The sequence below is a fragment of the Schistocerca gregaria genome, chromosome 2, assembly GCF_023897955.1.
Source record: "Schistocerca gregaria isolate iqSchGreg1 chromosome 2, iqSchGreg1.2, whole genome shotgun sequence".
Classification (NCBI taxonomy): domain Eukaryota; kingdom Metazoa; phylum Arthropoda; class Insecta; order Orthoptera; family Acrididae; genus Schistocerca; species Schistocerca gregaria.
In genome coordinates, this window is record NC_064921.1 from 953980065 (window position 1) to 954002017 (window position 21953).

General features: G+C 41.1%; 1 protein-coding gene across 1 annotated transcript in view; it reads right to left on the minus strand.

Moving 5' to 3' along the window:
• The window catches only part of LOC126335430 (clavesin-1), a 98082-nt gene that overhangs the window by 18170 nt on the left and 57959 nt on the right, over positions 1 to 21953 (minus strand). Inside the window, exons 3-5 of the mRNA XM_049998710.1 lie at positions 20241 to 20335; positions 8463 to 8616; positions 2343 to 2536 (exon numbers count right to left, since the gene is read on the minus strand). Coding sequence (XP_049854667.1) covers positions 2343 to 2536; positions 8463 to 8616; positions 20241 to 20335 — 443 coding nt within the window. The remainder of the gene's footprint in view (positions 1 to 2342; positions 2537 to 8462; positions 8617 to 20240; positions 20336 to 21953) is intronic.

Consider the following 21953-nt stretch of genomic DNA (forward strand, 5'->3'; position numbering starts at 1 on the left):
CATGAAGCAGGTTCCCATTTTTACCCGAAGGGCATGCTTTTCTAGATAAGAGGGCTGGGAAGTTTCATCCTCTAGAAATTCGAAAACATTCAAGAATGTTTGATAATGATCCGGGGTGTTCGGGAATGTTCGGAAATTGCCTGGAATATTCAGGAAATTTCCAGAATGTTCCGGAACATCCCACATCATTGTGAAACATTCCAGAACTCTCTCGAAAGTGGAATGTTCATGAACAAAGTGGACCACTGGAAGCGTTTTTGGAATGTTCTGGAAATCGCCACTGGGGGGGATATCTGTTGGTAGCAGTACATGAGATAAGACCCGTCATAGGTTCTAACGTCAGTTTCTTATCAGTGACGAAGGGAGCAACATAAAAAGTAGTGCAGTAAGTGAATAAAAACAAATGGTGAAGTGTGAGTAGTCAAGGATATACACTGACTGAATATAAATTGGAAATAAAGTGTGGAAAGTGCGTGAAGCATTCTTAGTGTATTTGTTAATAACAAGCTGATCTGATTTATGTTTTAGACAATGCCTAAACGTAAAAGAGGAGAAGATCTCTACAGTTCGGAAGCAAAATGGCGAGAAGAGACAGCGAAAAAACAAAACACATGGTATCCACATATGCCGCTGAGTGTACCTATAAAATTATATCGTTGTACGACATATTTCAGAACATATGACGTCATAAAGATTAATCACTAGGCCAGATGCTGTGTAGTTCGGGCGTGGAAGAGCAGCTGTAAATAAATACCTTGGCAACGTCGGGTTTCTCCGCAAGTATATGATATGTACAAGAACCAAAAGGGAACAATAACACTGAAAGACCAAGAACGACTTGCTGGGATTAAAAAGGGTGTAAAGTGATGTCTTTCGACCCCTACTAATCAATTTACACATCGAAGAAGCAATGACGGAAATAAAATAAAGGTTCAACAGTGGAATTAGGAAAAGGATATCAAGCAAGAAGGAAGGAAGGAAGGAAAGCACACACACACACACACACACACACACACACACACACACACACACTAGAGTACACATTTCTTTCGATTCTGCTCAACACTGGCTGCTGTCTGGGTTGCATCACTCAAAAAACATACATCACCTACCTGTAATCTGTGAAGAAACTCGGTATGATTACACCTTTGTTATCAGTCGACAATGTGGTACAATATTTGAGTACTTTCTGAAATCACCCCTATTCGAGGTTAATACCAGTAATACTAACCAAATTTCTGATGCTACTACTGTATCCATTGTTGCTATGAACCAACTGTTGCAGATTGTTCCTCGAACGGAATGCAGAACAAATTTTAAACAATGTCAATGCTGTCTCTGTAATTATGCACGTAATAGTAACGAAAAATGTATTATGGGTCAGAAGTTCGGAAAATGAGAAAGAGAGGAAAAGACCACCTGCTACCCAAGAAGGGAACATAATGGAAGCGATAGAAAAGGAAGAGAATACTATGTTATGACTGCTTAGACTGAACCGATAACTGTGCCAAAGGAGAAACTGGTGTTATATACCTTTACAGGCAAAAGAGAATGAAGTCACCGAAAAGATGGATGACTTGTGAAGCAAGCTATGAACTGCATGTAGCTCAAAGAGGGGGAATAGGGCGAGAGAACGATTTTTTGTTATTGCCGAGATGAAGAAAGAATTTGTTACAGAATTATAACAACAACAAACTAGTACCACCACCACCACCACCACCACCACCACCACCCTAATCTTTGCTGGTGAATTTTCACAGAGATCACTATCTATGCAGTGGCTCTGGTTGGTGTCACCATCACAGTAGTTCTTCACAAAATTCTGTTTGTGAATCATATTTGGATAGTTTAAGTTCATCATGCATTAATAAGGAGAAGCTAGAATGAAAGAAAGAAAGAAAGAAAGAAAGAAGCGAGTGGGGAAGGAAGGAAGGAAGGAAGGAAGGAAGGAAGGAAGGAAATAAGCCAGCAAGTGAAGAAAATAAGCTAGCAAGTGAAGAAAATAAGCTAGCAAGTGAAGAAAATAAGCTAGCAAGTGAAGAAAATAAGCTAGCAAGGGAAAAACCAAACAAGGTTAGACTTCACGTACAATAGGCGAGTTCATTTGTGACACAGCCCAAGGTCAGACGGGAAGTACTTGAAAGAAAATCGGCCACGTCCTTTCGAAAGAACTACCCCATTATTTGCCATAAGCGATGAAGGGAAACCACAGTAAAACTGAATCTGGAAAATGAACTACCGTCCTTTCGTATAAGAGTGCAGTCCCACGGCGCCCACTCATTCGGTAATTAAAGCAGTTGAGCGCCAAGTCGTGAGACGTAGCCAGCTCGGTTGTTACTGACCTGCAACCAGTCTATGATGCGCTTGGCGAAAGACGGCGTGAACTGCGAAACCTGCTGCAGCGAGAGGCCGTCCATGTCGAAGATGACGACGCCGCCGGCGACCTGCGTCTCCGGCTCCCAGAGTGCCGCCTCCAGGTACAGCACGGCGCCCTTGAACACCTCCTCCAGGCTCACCTTCTTGTGCTTCCACTTCTCTGAAACCACCAACAGGCACGCGGTCAGGGCCAGCTGGCAGGGACACGGCTGCAGTACTCGAGCACTCCAGCTGAGTGCTTCGTGGTCCGCTTATGTTTTGTTAGGGAAATAGGTAGGGCTGAGCAAACTATACTCGCGTTTGACATTCCCTGATAAGCCACAATGCTGCATACAGTGTCCAGTTAGTTCGAACAATCATGTGATATTTGACTCTTGCGGTGCGAATAGAAAGGGGTTCGGAAGAAACTACTCACTAGTCACAACTCCAGTTGTATTTCAACAAAATTACGAGTTCTCATACAGTAATGGTATATGTGTATGTATACGTATTTATGCCCATTTTTAAGTAAAAGAAACAGGCAAAGACTAAAATGTCCACCAAAAAATGTTACTTAACTGAACTCTCTATAATATTTTATTTGTTAACGAGCCACAGTAATGATTTATCAAACAGGTTGGAGACGAGCAATTCAATACCTGTTCACATTTCAGAATAACAGACAGAAACGTTACCATATTTCAATCAGTTTCAGATCAAGACCTCAACATTCATATGAAACAAGACAGTCAATAATGAATTAAATGTCGAACACACAAAATTGATCGTAATTGAGTGACTGTAATTTTTATTGCGAGAATGAATTATAGCTCCAAGACCAGTCTTGCGACAGTACCAACAGGCCTCAATAGATCGCGGGACGAGCGAAAGCTCGAGAACGAGACAGAATCATGATTGCAATCATTTATTTATTATTTGCCACTGTAACCTATAACCTATGCCCCAGAAGATATTTCAGTCCGTGTTTCAGTTATTTTTATTATTAAATGCGATAGAGCGTTAAAACCGCTAAGAGAAGTAGTCGTGACAGTACCAACAAAAGTCGCTAGAGCAAAGGCCGTTCGAAAGATCAACATTTGAACATTTGTATCTCGGACACTAATAAAGATACAAAAAAATATGCAAAGTTATTCGAGATAGGGATATTTGAAATATATCGTAAAAAATACAGTGACTTGCTGTGCTTAGCCCTTAGGAATGCGGGGCTCGGTTTTTCAGGAATCGCCCATGAACTAAATGGTGTCTCCGTAAGTTCCTTAAGGCGCGCCATAATACGCATATCAGGCCAAAACCGATTTGCTCCATTTGCCTAAGATGGGAGAAGGTTTTAACACTCATTGTTTACCTGTGCTGCAGGATAATGACACAAAGCCGATCCTTCTGACGCGAACACAAATAGACCCTACCCCAAGGGATATCGAAGGCACTTCACCCTACCGTTGTATCACCAATAGAACCCAAGGAACAACATCAAGGAAAGTCCCGCTTATATGCGCAACTTTTCGGAACAAATTAGCTAACGCATGCTGTCGCAGGCGTACAGATATTTTCCAGCCTGAAAAGGCGACTGATACGTGAACGAAAGTCTTGCAAGTTCTTAAAATGAGACACTGAAAATTACAGGCTAGTTCTGCCTGACCATTCAGTATAAACTCAAGGACGTTAAAGCTTCATTGTGTCGATAGTGGACACCACTTCGTGTACAACACTGGCGCTGCAGGACTACAATTCGCACGTACACAACAGAAGTGTGAGAAAGCCCACATTGTAGGTGTGTTTGTAGAGTAGAACACCTTAAACTTTGAAACGGAATTTAGTGCATTAAAATAATTGTGTGGCAGTTTGCGTTAGAAAGGTTTATTTCCTATTAGAATTAACTTTATGAACACGCAGTTATGGACATTCCCCACTAATTCCATAATCTATGGAGGAAAATTCAATGTTTTAAACGACGCAGTCGAGTAGCGTTAACACGTAATTCTGTACTTATGTTTTATTAAATGAATGCTCGTTCCTGAACACATGACGTATTAATCAGTTCAGCCGTGGCAGCGTGGTACTAATAGATTTTTTCCTTTCTTTATTCCACTTGCCTCACTTTCGGAGAGCTTTTTGTATGTGATAACGCCCAAGTCGCAGGATTCTGTTCACATTTTACCTTCATGTGGTCGTATAACTGCCTATTGGTGTCGTTTCACTTGTCTAACGAACTCATGTTTGTGTGTCATAACCAATAAGATCACGCCAGTGAAGCTTTGCTGTCTTCACACCAACTTCGAGTTATAGTCAGGTTTACCAAACTCACAGAATTAAATGAGATCGTCTTGCGATTGGAACTTTCTCAACAGTTCATAGCAGTTTTTTTTTCAACAGATGGAACAACTGTAAAAGAGTTTCCTATTAACCACAATCAGTTATAGCTATGAAGGTAAAAACAGAGAGGTGGCATTGCGTCACAAACTTAAAGCCGATGTCCGCCATCTTAACTAGTACAAAACATCAGGATGACCGCGATGACACTTCCCCATACGTCACTGGCTGTGTCGTACTGTTGTTGTTGTTGTCTTCAGTCCTGAGACTGGTTTGATGCAGCTCTCCATGCTACTCTATCCTGCGCAAGCTGCTTCATCTCCCAGTACCTACTGCAACCCACATCCTTCTGAATCTGCTTAGTGTACTCATCTCTCGGTCTCCCTCTACGATTTTTACCCTCCACGCTGCCCTCCAATGCTAAATTTGTGATCCCTTGATGCCTCAAAACATGTCCTACCAACCGATCCCTTCTTCTAGTCAAGTTGTGCCACAAACTTCTCTTCTCCCCAATCCTATTCAATACCTCCTCATTAGATACGTGATCTATCCACCTTATCTTCAGTATTCTTCTGTAGCACCACATTTCGAAAGCTTCTATTCTCTTCTTTTCCAAACTAGTTATCGTCCATGTTTCACTTCCATACATGGCTACACTCCAAACAAATACTTTCAGAAACGACTTCCTGATACATAAATCTATATTCGATGTTAACAAATTTCTCTTCTTCAGAAACGCTTTCCTTGCCATTGCCAGTCTACATTTTATATCCTCTCTACTTCGACCATCATCAGTTATTTTACTTCCTAAATAGCAAAACTCCTTTACTACTTTAAGTGTCTCATTTCCTAATCTAATTTCCTCAGCATCACCCGATTTAATTTGACTACATTCCATTATCCTCGTTTTGCTTTTGTTAATGTTCATCTTATATCCTCCTTTCAAGACACTGTCCATTCCGTTCAACTGCTCTTCCAAGTCCTTTGCCGTCTCTGACAGAATTACAATGTCATCGGCGAACCTCAAAGTTTTTACTTCGTCTCCATGAATTTTAATACCTACTCCAAATTTTTCTTTTGTTTCCTTTACTGCTTGCTCAATATACAGATTGAATAACATCGGGGAGAGGCTACAACCCTGTCTCACTCCTTTCCCAACCACTGCTTCCCTTTCATGCCCCTCGACTCTTATTCCTGCCATCTGGTTTCTGTACAAATTATAAATAGCCTTTCGCTCCCTGTATTTTACCCCTACCACCTTTAGAATTTGAAAAAGAGTATTCCAGTCAACATTGTCAAAAGCTTTCTCTAAGTCTACAAATGCTAGAAACGTAGGTTTGCCTTTTCTTAATCTTTCTTCTAAGATAAGTCGTAAGGTCAGTATTGCCTCACGTGTTCCAACATTTCGACGGAATCCAAACTGATCCTCCCCGAGGTCTGCATCTACCAGTTTTTCCATTCGTCTGTAAAGAATTCGCGTTAGTATTTTGCAGCCGTGGCTTATTAAACTGATAGTTCGGTAATTTTCACATCTGTCAGCACCTGCTTTCTTTGGGATTGGAATTATTATATTCTTCTTGAAGTCTGAGGGTATTTCGCCTGTCTCATACATCTTGCTCACCAGCTGGTAGAGTTTTGTCATGACTGGCTCTCCCAAGGCCGTCAGTAGTTCTAATGGAATGTTGTCTACTCCGGGGGCCTTGTTTCGACTCAGGTCTTTCAGTGCTCTGTCAAACTCTTCACGCAGTATCGTATCTCCCATTTCGTCTTCATCTACATCCTCTTCTATTTCCATAATATTGTCCTCAAGTACATCGCCCTTGTATAAACCTTCTATATACTCCTTCCACCTTTCTGCCTTCCCTTCTTTGCTTAGAACTGGGCTGCCATCTGAGCTCTTGATATTCATACACGTGGTTCTCTTCTCTCCAAAGGTCTCTTTAATTTTCCTGTAGGCAGTATCTATCTTACCCCTAGTGAGATAAGCTTCTACATCCTTACATTTGTCCTCTAGCCATCCCTGTTTAGCCATTTTGCACTTCCTGTCGATCTCATTTTTCAGACGTTTGTATTCCTTTTTGCCTGCTTCATTTACTGCATTTTTATATTTTCTCCTTTCATCAATTAAATTCAATATTTCTTCTGTTACCCAAGGATTTTTAGCAGCCCTCGTCTTTGTACCTACTTTATCCTCTGCTGCCTTCACTACTACATCCCTCAGAGCTACCCATTCTTCTTCTACTGTACTTCTTTCCCCTATTCCTGTCAATTGTTCCCTTATGCTCTCTCTGAAACTCTGTACAACCTCTGGTTCTTTCAGTTTATCCAGGTCCCATCTCCTTAATTTCCCACATTTTTGCAGTTTCTTCAGTTTTAATCTACAGGTCATAACCAATAGATTGTGGTCAGAGTCCACATCTGCCCCTGGAAATGTCTTACAACTTAAAACCTGGTTCCTAAATCTCTGTCTTACCATTATATAATCTATCTGATACCTTTTAGTATCTCCAGGGTTCTTCCACGTATACAACCTTCTTTCATGATTCTTAAACCAAGTGTTAGCTATGATTAAGTTGTGCTCCGTGCAAAATTCTACTAGGCGGCTTCCTCTTTCATTTCTTAGCCCCAATCCATATTCACCTACTATGTTTCCTTCTCTCCCTTTTCCTACACTCGAATTCCAGTCACCCATTACTATTAAATTTTCGTCTCCCTTCACTATCTGAATAATTTCTTTTATTTCATCGTACATTTCTTCAATTTCTTCATCATCTGCAGAGCTAGTTGGCATATAAACTTGTACTACTGTAGTAGGTGTGGGCTTCGTATCTATCTTGGCCACAATAATGCGTTCACTATGCTGTTTGTAGTAGCTTACCCGCATTCCTATTTTCCTATTCATTATTAAACCTACTCCTGCATTACCCCTATTTGATTTTGTGTTTATAACCCTGTAGTCACCTGACCAGAAGTCTTGTTCCTCCTGCCACCGAACTTCACTAATTCCCACTATATCTAACTTTAACCTATCCATTTCCCTTTTTAAATTTTCTAACCTACCTGCCCGATTAAGGGATCTGACATTCCACGCTCCGATCCGTAGAACGCCAGTTTTCTTTCTCCTGATAACGACATCCTCCTGAGTAGTCCCCGCCCGGAGATCCGAATGGGGGACTATTTTACCTCCGGAATATTTTACCCAAGAGGATGCCATCATCATTTAATCATACAGTAAAGCTGCATGTCCTCGGGAAAAATTACGGCTGTAGTTTCCCCTTGCTTTCAGCCGTTCGCAGTACCATTACACCAAGGCCGTTTTGGTTAATATTGCAAGGCCAGATCAGTCAATCATCCAGACTGTTGCCCCTGCAACTACTGAAAAGGCTGCTGCCCCTCTTCAGGAACCACACGTTTGTCTGGCCTCTCAACAGATACCCCTCCGTTGTGGTTGCACCTACGGTACGGCCATCTGTATCGCTGAGGCACGCAAGCCTCCCCACCAACGGCAAGGTCCATGGTTCATGGAGCAAATACGCGGTCAAGAATGGAAATCGTTCGAAATTGCCTTCCTGACACTATGTTATTCATCTAAGCTCTATAATTGGGCGCACACGACAGAAATAATGAAAAAGAATCATTCGTAAGCAGTAATCTGCTTATGTTTTGGGCGCCCACTCTGGCAGCAAAAAAACGTACAGCGTTGTCTGTAGTGCCACCATTTTTTTACCTCCAAGGTTTTAACACTAACAATTTTATCGTTGACCTGAGATACTCACTGCCCAACTCAATGACGAGAATGCGACGGCCGTGCTGGTCCCTCCTGGGCAGGACCTGCATGATATCATGGTCGAACAGGTTCTTCTCCTTTGAAGGTATCAAGCCGTTGTACAGCTCCGCGTTTTTAACCTTGAACTCGTAGTACCGCTTCACCTGAAAGTAGAAACAATCTCTCAGAAGGTATGTCGTTGCACCAAACATTACACGATGCTTTTCATTAGCCACTTCCTTTTATTTATCAAAGAAATAAGTGTTTCTAGTCCAGCCTTACAACTAAGAAAATATACCGTCGGCGGCTGACACACGTCAGACCAAGTAACTGTGTCTGCTGCTGGCTCTTCCACCGATTGTATTATTTCTGGCGAACATATGGCGCAAAGACAGTAATTGTCGTGCACAGTAGAAGCAGTCATCTGTGCGCAGTGAGAGATAACCTTAACAAAAACGGTAAGAGACTTTGCTTTCAAGTGGCGTCAGATAGGAAAATAACATCAGGCCTTGTGCAAGGCGAATAAATAAAAAGCTACCCGACTGGTCATGTAAAGTACCACCGAGGTCAGACATAAGGGTCATGAACAAGTTACTACTTAAAAACTGGTTATTTGGGATTCCTTGCACCTCTTCCAGTGACCTTCGTAATATGCAAGCTGTTAGTTTAAATTAGCATTTTCGTAGACTCTACTCTCCGGTTACAAGTGCGTGCCCATTTTGAAGGTCATACATGGATGTGGAGGTCGTCGTCCTCTCTGAGTGTATGGTGGTGAAACACAGCATGGTAATATCAGAGCAGAGTAAGGAACATAGAATCTAACAAAACTTGCTCATCATCAAAGGTGGAAAACGCAGCAATGCGGAGCTACGTCTACAGAACGACAGTATTTCAACGAAGATTGCGCTGAAGTTTATAGGTGTCTGGCACTTGCATTTTGTCCGGCTAAACTACTGCTGTTTTGCTGTGTTTTTTTTTCTGCTCCACACTTGTTACCGTTTTTCGATCATTTGCTGTAAAAATATTTCGAGAATAGAATGTTTTATTTTTCACCGTTGTCTTAGTTCACACGTGTTGATGTAATGTTTGTACTTGATGGAACAAAAATTCATTTTCTCTGTACACTAACAAAAATTTAAATATGGGGCCTTTAGATTTCATTATTGACAACGTTTCAACCAAAAAGCACCACATATCGACTATCTTACTACAGTGCTGTTTCTTTACTACTGCTTATCATCTTAACACATTAAAGGCGTTAAGGTACTTTCAACGTAGTTGATTTAATAGCGACATTTCACCCTATATAATACAGGAAACTCGCGTGTAACTCAACTAAGCATGGGTAGGTATTTCAAATTTTTCCAGTTTTCCTTGTTCAGCTGGAACCATTCTCTTTAGCTAATTTAATCAGTAGCTTCGCTCTTGAACGCAACAGATGTTATCTGGAGCAAGGCATTTTGAATGTAGAAACTCCAGCTGCTCTACATTGGTTGGTTGTTGTTTCATGACTGTAGACTCCATCTAACGGAATCTTCCCTTCCCCATCACTATTTTTTTCTTAAATCTTTAATTATAGCCTTCGTAAGACAAGAAAAAAAATGGCTCTGAGCACTATGGGACTCAACTTCTGAAGTCATTAGTCCCCTAGAACTTAGGGCTAGTTAAACCTAACTAACCTAAGGACATCACACACATCCGCGCCCGAGGCAGGATTCGAACCTGCGACCGCAGCAGTGTCGCGGTTCCGGACTGCAGCGCCTAGAACCGCACGGCCACTTCGGCCGGCGTAAGACAAGAGTAGTGTATCATAAAGCTCAAGACTAGCAAACTTATGCTGTTAAATTCTTCTAAGAAAGCAGGAGCGGATAGATATGGAAATAACGGCACAACGAATGCATCACATGCGATAAAATTACAAGAGTGCTTTATCGAAGTCAGTTTCATTTTAGAAGAAGCAACGACATCCGGTCACAGAAAACCATAATAAAGACCGGGAGAGCGGTGTGCTGACCACACGCCCCTCCTATCCGCAACCTCAACTGAGAATGACACGGCAGTCGGATGGTTCCGATGGGCCACTTGTAGCCTGAAGGAGGAGTGCTATCTGTCGGGTGTACTATGCACAAACAGAAAGACAACTAGGGTCGTGATCTGATCATCATATGGACATGGTGGGTGCTTAAATGGTGACTTTGGAAAAGAAATGGATGAATTAATCTGCATTTAAGATAGAAAGTATACAGAGAGAAAATTCAGGCAAGGAATAGTAGCATGAATTGCACAGAATGAATTGAGGACGAGGTCTTTCGCGATGGCACTGGTATGTAAAAATTCTCGGACAACTTGTCGCGCCAGTCGGTCAGTCCATCTGCACACTTTCCGACCGCTGTGCAGATGATCGATGCATATTAAAAATCGAGAACTAGCGAAATTCGCAGCTGCTGAGCACAGCCTCACAAAATACTGTTTGACGAACGAATGTTTTGTCCCAGGCTGCGTGCGACATAATGGGACTCTATAAATTAAAGAGCCTGTAGAAATAAGAATGTGAGAGAGAATGTTCAACCGTGACAGCTGATATGGTCTTAGTGGTGCGTGGCGGCGAGCTCTCGATGCAGAAAAGAGCCAGAGATACTCTTCGCCATGTTTACACTGTGGGAGCGGGTCTACTACTGGCACAGACGTTGATACAACCTGTGACAGCATTATTCAATACCGACCTATCAGAAGCCTTCTTTAGCCTGTATAAGGCCACTACGGCAGCAGTTTTTACAGTCAGTTGCTACTGCCGAAGACGACGGGGGAAATCGTCGAAAGCTCGAGCGTTTACTCTGAACTGACGCGGCAAGGAGTACGAGAATGTTTTGTATAGAAGAAGTGTTTTCTGTAAAAATCAGCAGCTGTTAACATCCCATGGTGTTGCATAACAAGATGATAGATGACAGGAAACAAATGTTGTGATAGAGTTAGCAATGAAGCAAGGAGTGAACGAGAAAAAATACCTGAAGATAATAAGGAATGGAGGATTTAGGATTCTGGATGCATACTAATACGTAAGCCCCTGCTGAAAAAAATATTTTTACCCAATTATAAGTATGCAAGACAGATCGTCTGTGATCTAGGACGCAACAACGAAATGATGGGGATCGGAGTCAAACGATTGTACTGTAGAACTGCGCCAGGTCAACGTGACAGTGCTTTTAAGTAACACTCAGAAGTCTACTAGCACCGCTGACAGCGGTAAGTCCCCCCCCCCCCCCCCTCCCGGATTCGGTAATTTCGTTATCTGTAGATAATTTCTTATCGGTTTGCTAAAGGGAGGAAGGGTGGAAGGACGTTCAAGGCTTAACGCATCAACAACTATGGCACCAGAGACTGAACATAAGTGCGGATAGAAGACGGAGGATTAGATCTATTAGTTTTGAAAGAATCCATACCAGGATTTGCCTTAATAGGCTCAGAAAAAGAAGAGAAAGCTATATCGGGGCAGCCGGATGGAGAATTAACCGCGCTCCTTCTGAATTGCCGATACCACTACACTACCATTTCTTTCAGGAATCTTCAACGAAAAAAGCAACCTGCCACGTCAACAAACAGAACTGTTCTGCGACACTTTTTAATGAGTTATATTGTCACTGAATTTGTAGTGTCATTAATGTGTTTCTCGTTCGAAGACATGGCGAAAATTATTCTCCTTTCAAAAGGCTAAGCCCTGTCTCTACAGCTCCAGATTCCTCTCTTCAGCTGTCTAATTAGGTGTCCAAAGAGTTTTGTTTTATATTCGACAATAAGTTTCAGTAATTCTTTCTTCACTCTTTTAAAACCACAGTTTTTCTTTCAGTCCAGCTACTTCTTGCAATTCTTCTCCAGAACCACCTTTCGCAGCTTCGAGACGAGTTTTCCCCTCCTTGTCTAGTATCCAGGTTTCACGTCCATATGACGAAGGTCTTTGCGAATTTTTCTTGAGGACGCTGAGGTACTTGTTCAGTGCTACGTTCTTTTTAAACTGGAAAGCGCTCTTGGACAGACCCATTCTTCTCTTTTTTTGTTATACATCTATTGTTTTCCTCCACAATGCTACCGCGATAGTGAAATTCGGTTTCTTCCTGGCTTATTTCTATATCAATCTTCCCTTCACCTCCTTTCTTGTCTGTAACCATGACTTCAGTCTTCTCGGTATTTATTTTTAGTTATAGTTTTGTTATCTCTTTACCTTAATTTTATTTGTTTCCTTCTCTGGCTTTGCGACTATTACAAATCTGATGGTGTTAAAATCATAACATTAATTATGATCCCAATCTTTTTTTCGTTCACTGTGTTACTGGCTCCTCGATCAGCATAGTAAGCAACACTTTAGAGGGCACTCCTGTCACACTTCCTTTCTTATTTTTGCTTCTTTCTTGCTACCATCAATAGCCAATTCAGTAATTTTGTATGAAATCAAAATTAGTTGCCTGCTTTCCAGAAAAATCCTACTTGGCGCACTGCTTTAAGTAATAATTTCCAATGAGCCGTATCAAATGCCTTTTCTAAGTAAATAAAGGTTTTATTATGTTGTTCTGTGTGTTTCTAATCATCTTTCCAAAACGTGCCAATATTGCTTCCCTCCTTATTTCCCTCATATGAAGTCAAACTGATGGCTAGGGGAATTACATTAGCTGTAATGCTTTGTTTAACTACTGACAGCAGAATTTCTGACGCATGCGACAGAGAGGCTAGTTTTGTGGAGTGGCGATGATTTACGTAGAGGCGCCTATTTTTCACGAAGAGCGAAATCGCTAAATTTCTACGAAATTTTGCGCGAAACAATTTTACTTTTAAGAAAAATAGCGAAATAATTAACGCAAGTGTGAGGAATTATTTCACTTGAAGTTACAGCAGAAATTGGATTCGAGTTATGGAAATAAAATCAGAATATCGATGACATTCGATTTCACTTCATGTTGATACATATCAATTTAAATCCTATCGAGTATTGCTAACTTCAGGTTCCTGCACAGGGAAGTAAGGCATTCAACAATGTCCAGGGCGTTGTTTGGTCTTGCGGTGCATTGCGTGTTGGAAATCGTTGCTTGATCGCCGGTGTATTCAACTTTATATTTTGTGATTTGCTCTTGTGCTTCATTTTATTAATATGCTACTGAAAGTTTTTGCTCGAGAAAAATAAATTTCACTAAAAGGATTTTACGTGTTTGACAAAACTAGGAAGACGTGTTGTTGTTGTTGTCTTCAGCCCTGAGACTGGTTTGATGCAGCTCTTCATGCTACTCTATCCTGTGCTAGCTGCTTCGTCTCCCAGTACTTACTGCCACCTACATCCTTCTGAATCTGCTTAGTGTATTCATCTCCTGGTCTCCCTCTACGATTTTTACCCTCCACGCTGCCATCCAATGCTAAATTTGTGATACCTTGATGCCTCAGAATATGTCCTACCAACTGGTCCGTTCTTCTTGTCAAGTTGTGACACAAAATCCTCTCCTCCCCAGTTCTATTCAATACCTCCTGATTAGTTATGTGGTCTACCCATCTAATCTTCAGTATGCTTCTGTAGCACCACATTTCGAAAGCTTCTATTCTCTTCTTGTCCATTTTATTTATCGTCCATATTTCACTTCCATACATGGCTACACTCCATACAAATACTTTCAGAAACGACTTCCTGACACTTAAATCTATACCCGATGTTAACAAATTTCTCTTCTTCAGAAACGCTTTCCTTGCCATTGCCAGTCTACATTTTATATCCTCTCTACTTCTACCATCATCAGTTATTTTGCTCCCCAAATAGCAAAACTCCATTACTACTTTAAGTGTCTCATTTCCTAATCTAATTCCCTCAGCATCACCCGACTTAATTCGGCTACATTCCATTATCCTCGTTTTGCTTTTGTTTATGTTCATTTTCTGGTTTTTATACCCTCCTTTCAAGACACTGTCCATTCCGTTCAACTGCTCTTCCAAGTCCTTTGCTGTCTCAGAAAGAATACGTCATCGACGACCTCAAAGTTTTTATTTCTTCTCCATGGACTTTAATACCTACTCGGAATTTTTCTTTTGTTTCCTTTTACTGCTTGCTCAATATACAGATTGAATAACATCGGCGAGAGGCTACAACCCTGTCTCACTCCCTTCCCAACCACTTCTTCCCTTTCATGCCCCTCGACTCTTATAACTGCCATCTGGTTTCTGTACAAATTGTAAATAGCCTTTCGCTCCCTCGTCAACATTGTCAAAAGCTTTCTCTAAGTCTACAAATGCTAGAAACGTAGGTTTGCCCTTCCTTAATCTAGCTTCTAAGATAAGTCGTAGGGTCAGTATTGTCTCACGTGTTCCAACATTTCTACGGAATCCAAACTGATCTTCGCCGAGGTCGGCTTCTACTAGTTTTTCCATTCGACGGTAAGGAATTCGCGTTAGTGTTTTGCAGCTGTGACTTATTAAACTGATAGTTCGGTAATTGTCACATCTGTCAACTCCTGCTTTCTTTGAGTTTGGAATTATTGTATTACTAGGAAGATACTTACGCACAAATACTGCAACAAGCGAATTGATTGTCAGAGATAGGGGACGTGCCTAAAACATTCACTGAGACGGAAGAAAAAAAACGACACCAGGAAAGAGTTTGTGCGACATAAACAAAAGTTGGTATGGGTATTTCTACGTCTGAAGACGATGTCTGTTCAAATTGCGTGCCACTATAAGGATTCGGATCAGGTTTGCTTTAAATTCGCGCTGTAACGGTCGCGAGCGTTGTTACCTTCGGGAGTGGTGAGTTGATGTTAGTCAAAATTGCCTTTAAGCTGACAAAGATGCCACCATGAACACCTAACTTAGCATGAACGAGGCCGTGTAATAGGGCTACGAGATGCTGGATATTCTTTCTGCGATACTGCAGAAAGCGTTGACAGGTATGTAACCATTGCACATGGTTGATGGTAGCCGTGGTCATGAGAATGTACTGTGGCAAAAATACTAGGCTCCGGACAGCCACGTGGCATTACCGAGGGGGAAGACCATCGTGTTCGGCGTATTGCTCTGCCGGATCGTACTGTATCTGCAGCAGTGATTTGAACAGCATTTGTCACCAGTGACACAAGGGACTATTACAAATCTTTTACTTCAAGGAATTCTCCGAACCAGACGTCCTGCAGCGTGCATTCCACTGACAAGAAACCACCGCCAGTTGCGACTTCAGTGATGCCAAGCGAAAGTTGATTGGATGATGATGATGATGATGATGATGATTGGTTTGTGGGGCGCTCAACAGGGCGGGTATCAGCGCCCGTACAAATTCCCAACCTTTGCTCAGTCCAATCTCGCCACTTTCGTAAAATGATGAAGAGCTCATTGGAGGGCAGGGTGAAGGTCTGTGGTCCTTTTAGATTGAAGATGGTTCTACCTCGATGCTATAATGGCCGTGTGTTGGTTAGATGGCCAGCTGGGGGTCTGAAGCCAACAGGTCTGCGTACTAGACACTCAGGATTACGCCTGTTGCTATGAACTTTGGTGAGATTTCGTATTACACCAAGAGCACTCTCGTGTTTATCCCGAGCTCACTGGCTGCAAATTTGTGCGATAATCTGACAATTAGACCTCGTGTGCTGTCATTCATGAATAGTATTCCAGGGGTGTTTCCAACAGGATAACACTCGCTCACATACGCTGTTGTAACCCAACATGATCTAAAGAGTGTCGGTATGTTGTCTTGGCCTGGTCTTTAACCTTATCTGACTCCAATCGAGCACATATGGGACATCATTGGATGAAAACTCCGGCGTCATCCGAAAACTGCAGCCAGTGTCCATGTATTGGTTGACCAAATGCAACGGGCATGGAAATGCATCCACAAACTAGCATCCAGCACCTCTACAACACAATACATGTGCTTTTGCATGCTTGCGTTCAACATTCTGGCGGCTACATCGGTTATTAGTGTACAAGCATTTCGTATTTGCAATTGACCTGTGATCTTGAAATACTAATCACTTAAATATGTAGACAAATGTATTCCAGAAATTTCATTGCTCGACATTATGTTTTAGTTCTAAAATATTTTTTAATTGTTGTATTGATAGCAGTTCTTCCCTGAAGAAGATTGCGCTAATGACAAGTGTCTAAAGACAAGTTACTCTCCCAGACGTCAAGGCAGAGGGATTTAGTTGCTAGTCCTTTTAGAGGAGGTAAAGATGTTTATGTGATAGCCATTCTTGTTTTCCTGAAATCGAAGTACTATAATTTTGTGGAAGTTACACTGAAGGCTTTGTGGATCCTAGTCAGTAATGTTGATAGTGAGAGGTCATTTTCAAGATACTACAATATGTCTGACAGGAGGAAAGCTCTGACTCCCAGTGTCATGGAAGTCATGGTATCCCTATTTTTCTCAGGCTTATTTGTACAATATTTACATAGGCTAGGGCTTACTTATTAAAAGTGGCTTCATAAATATTTTCGAAACGTGCATGCTTTGATGTGTTTTCTTTAGATTCACCGTTTTCATTATATAAAAACAAACTGTTTCACTGCTGATATGCTATCAATGATTTTTGCTTTAGCTTTTATTGCTGAACAAGTGGAAGTAAAATTTAGTGAAATTATTGATGAAACGATATAAATACGCCGAAAAATTTAACGGAATTGGTTTCTAAAAGTTACAAAATCAAGCAAAAATTTTCAGTACAAACAGGTGCCTCTGAATGTAGGTTTTAGACATTGAACCAGGGCTACAGTAAATCAGTCTTGACCTTGGTTCAGGTCGAAAAAAATCTATTTTCAGTTTTCATCATATTTCGATAGATTAAGGTTTTATTTAAGTGCTCTGGAAAGGATTTCACTAAAAAAATATTTTTCGAGCAATGTAAGAGTAGTTTCTTGCTACGTGTCTTTATGTGACACGCCCACTTTTCTGTCACCCACTCTTCTGCATATATTTTAGGTCTTTATATCCCTTACTTTGCACGTTAGGAATTTTTTTTTACTCCCGAGTGTGATGGCTATTCTTGGAATGCAACGGTCGATATTCTTTTGTTTCTGCTGTTTGTAAACAACACGCCTTCAAACAAGCGGTTAGTTTTGCTCAAGTGTGATTTCGAGCAGCAGTTAAGCAAAACTTGCAGGTATACTATGGACAGGCAATGAGGAGAAATAAAGAAAATCTGGAGGCAATGAAGAAAAATGTTTGGGCCATATTCTTCCGTAAGTCCGATACTGATAATAAGCGATATCATGCATTGTGTCCATCAGGAGAATATCGTGGTGCAAATACAACTGGGGAAACTTATTCTCACCAGCATTCTCTTTCTGCTGCTGTTATTACAGCAATTAAACCCATTTTCAGAGACTTGGCTCATCCTGACCTAAGGAAATGTCTGCATGACCAAACACAGAACCCAACTGCATGTTTGAACAGCATAATTTGGAACCGCCTTCCTAAAACTGTATCTGTAGGCATGCAAACAATGAAACTAAGAGTTCATGATGCTGCTATTACATTCAATTGTGGTAATACTGGAAAGTGTTTGGTACTGAAAAAGCTGGGAATTAATCCTTGTGAAAATACGACCACTGGGCTGCAACATTGCGATAAAATGAGGATAGCCGATGCAGACAGGTCTGAATCTAATATGGCCAAGAAAGCAAGACAAACATCCATGGAGGTGAAAAAGAAGCTGGAAGACCTGCTAGAGGCCAAAGGAGGGCCATCATATGCAGCAGGTCAGTTTTAATTAACTGTAAGTAACAAATTTCAAAAGTTTTTTCTTTAAAGTCACTTTCCTGCAAACTAAAATTTTCAGTACATATGCCCCATTGTATCAGAAACTATCATACATAATTGAATGAAATTTTCAGAGACTCTGCGTAACATAAAAAGCCACGTCTGGTACTACATTCGTTGATATATCCCCATCAGTAACTTCACAAAATAATGTTTTCTGCAGAAAAAACTTAAAATTGTTGGTAAAAAATTGAAAAAGTATTTTTTGAAAACTATAAAATGGATAAAGTAGATTTTAGTGCAGTTGACTATTAGCATCATGTAACATACAGTAAAAACATCAAGGGCCTGCATCAAATTGGCTTTTCAGAAATGAGTCAAATATTGCCTAAATTAACATGTTGTAAGGAAGCAGCATACTAACGCCTTATAAAATTCACATCACTCTTTCCGTTGTGTGCCAGCCTAGTCCGCTGTAACTAGCTCTGACGTCATAAACATTGCGCAATACTTTAAAACGAAGTAAATAACCTGAAACGTTTCTAGCATGTCATGAGTAATACAAAATCAATGTGTGTTGGATATAAGTACAATAACTTTAACCCTTTTCGAAATTTGGATGTTTTTCTATAAAAATCATTGGCATGACAGAAAAGAGCTAGAAACTTAAAAATTTATATTTAGATTCCTTTTGCATAATAATTTAGTAGAAACAGTATTCTGGCTCTCACAAATTAAAATTTTAGTTGAAATTCATGATTTCCTGGTTTTTGTCTTAAAAATTAAGGAAGCAAGATAGATTAAGGAGGCGAATAAATAAAGCTACGGTGTTTAAATTTCAGTAGAAGGGAGATCCGCTATAATCATAAAGATGTGAGAAGTTTCAACTGAATAACTATAAAACTATAGCGATAGCGTATTTCCAAAGGGCAAGTTCAGAGCTCGTCTACAGTGTGTAATGTAATTAAATTAATTATCTCACCCAAAATATTTGACTTAGCCACATCAGACTTTTATTATGATTACTTACCTGTGTGCTGATTGCACATTTAAATTGAGAGCTTCATCGGCCATCTGCAAAGGAAGCCATGTTTTATTCGATAACTTAAAATGGTGCATTACTAGCCCAGCGGCTAGTCGGAAGAGCAGATTTGATCAGGCGTTCCCTTAGCCGTCCGCACCGCGGCTTTATATATAAGAACACTGCGCGAGAGAAGGAAGGCCCCAGTTCTCTCCAGACACTGACTAGCGCACCACCTACGCCGGGAGTCGAGTCGCGTCGGTATCGTTGATATAAACAGCCTCGGATGCAGTAATAAGTTACACAGGATACGCGTAACCGTGAAATCGTTTTCGAGTGATGTGTTAATTCTGGGATGACTTTAATGATCTATCTACAGTTTGCGTATGTCGTATTTTCACGTGCCGCCGCAGGACAGACATTCTACCATTATTTAGCGTGGCGATTAATTTGAACAGTTATAGTGGCATGAGCGCAACAGACAGTGAACTGCTCTGGTAGTTGGATTATGTGGATTCTTTTTGGTCTGTGACTTTCAGAATATAGTGAACATTTTAGAGAGAATGTTTTTTTGATTATGAATCCCAGACAATCTCTTAATTCCTCAGACCTATAAGCTGTAGCTATAATTGTATTTCTCAGATGAAGTGGGCACTAGGAATTCTAATTACAGGCTTCACGTTTTGCTCATCACTTTCTGGTTGCCAATATTGTAATTAGAGAGCCAGTGTTGAGAACGGCAAACAACAGCATAAATAAAAAACATTTATTGTATTATTCCACCGGCCGCCGCACAATGTGTTAGATAGGCAGGGTGTGGTCCCCTTAGGGATATCTTTACTACATGAAAGTGTAGTCTTTCCTTTTGTTTTACATTAGAGGTGGTGACGGTGGTTAATAAAATCTTTACACATAGCGTGAACAAGAAATAACCATAAATGTAGTCTGGTTGTGAATTTTTCCAGAGCTCGTCGTACATGCTGAAGGTCAATTGAAATCACATCGTGTCTGGAGAGAACCTTTTTAAGGGAGGCGAACACGTGCGCACTCACCAGAGCTGCAGCGGACTCGGGGTAGTACTTGCAGGGCCTGAGGAAGCGGATGCACCAGGCGTCGTCGTCCAGGGGCAGCTTGAAGTCGGTCTCCTCTGGAAAGGAAAAACACGGCGTGAGCGCTGGCTCAGCGTTCCGGCTACGTGGCCTTGCTACGCACTGCGTGACGCACCCGCGCCGCAGTCTACCGCACGGCTACGTGCTGCCCTTAACGGCGACAGCTTCTTCAAGTTCAGCCCGCTTCTTTTTAAAACACCTCAAAGTTTGGCTTGGACAGACCATGATATGACAGCTATGTGATTATTGTCTATACAAACATACACAAAGTGAAAGAATTCCAAAGACTGACTGTCCAGGCTCGAAAACAAACTGTTACTGCTAATCACAATTTTTCGCAGATTTCTGAATATAGAGAAAACTTATACGAGTATACTTATACCAGTCGATAATTACAAGCAACTGTTCGAGAACTCTGACGATCATCATCAATATAATCGTTTCCTATACAGCTCTGCGCATCCAGTGATTTAATACTAACAAGGAGACTGTACGACCGCGGGTTCGGGGATTTGTCCGCAATTTTGTGTGGTGAAAGAGGACCCCTAACACCTCACGTGGTTAAAATATTAGGACGCACAACGCGGAAAATCCCGGGAAAAATCGATCCGAAGTTTCTTAGGTGCCTTATGAGTATAAAATGTTAGTACACTAGCTAGCCACCGTCTGGCCTCCGTGTTTACGGCTCAGATTCTTACGCCAGAGTTCTCGTGTTCGATTCCTCCACTGACACTTTTTTTCTTCTGTTTCATTTTTTCATTTTCTTTGGTTATTCCACCAATTATTCAGAAAGTTTCCCAAGCCTACGTTATCTTTAACAAATTAGTTGCATTATTGAATAAAAATTATTTTCTTATTGTCCAACAACACAATTCATGGCGGTGGGTTTTCCATTTTTCATTGTAAAGAATATGAGGAGAAACAGTGCCTTTTTAATCAGAATAACAAAGTCGATTGGGAAACATTCAATTTTTATACATATAATAATTGTAAACAAGAACCGTAGTGGTAATTATCGTAAAAACAAACAAAGCAATTTTTGCGACATATTGCGCAACATATAAAAGCGGATTTTCTAAAATCACAGGGCGTTTGCAATAAATCTGCACGAAAACATGCCGCATTAACATTTACGAAAATGTTTCGAGTTTCTGACAATTTTGAGGCAAACCAGGCATATTAAATCATGTCTCGGAATATTGGTGACGATAATTGACGGTGAAGTATAGAATGAATTTTTGTACAATCTTCCTAGGAATTAATTTCACAATTCTCCTGTAACAATGCGCTGCAATTTTGCAAGCAACAGAAGAAAAAAAAAAAAGTGCCGGAGGAAGAATCGAACCCGAGACCTCTGGCGTAAGGGTCCGAGCGCTAACCATATAGGCCACACGGCTGCGCGACAGTGGACTAACATTTAATGCTCATAGGGCACCTACGAAACTTTGGATCGATTTTCCCTGGATTTTCCGAGTAGTGCGTCCTAATATTTTAACCATGTGAGCTGTTACGGGTCCTCTTTCACCATACAAAATTAGGGACAAATCCCCGAACCCACGGTCGTACCGTCTCCTTGTAAGATGTGTGCGAGGAAGGTAATGAGACTGACAGCACTGTGTTGTTCTACTTGTGTTGACCGGCGTGTTCGTCCCTTCC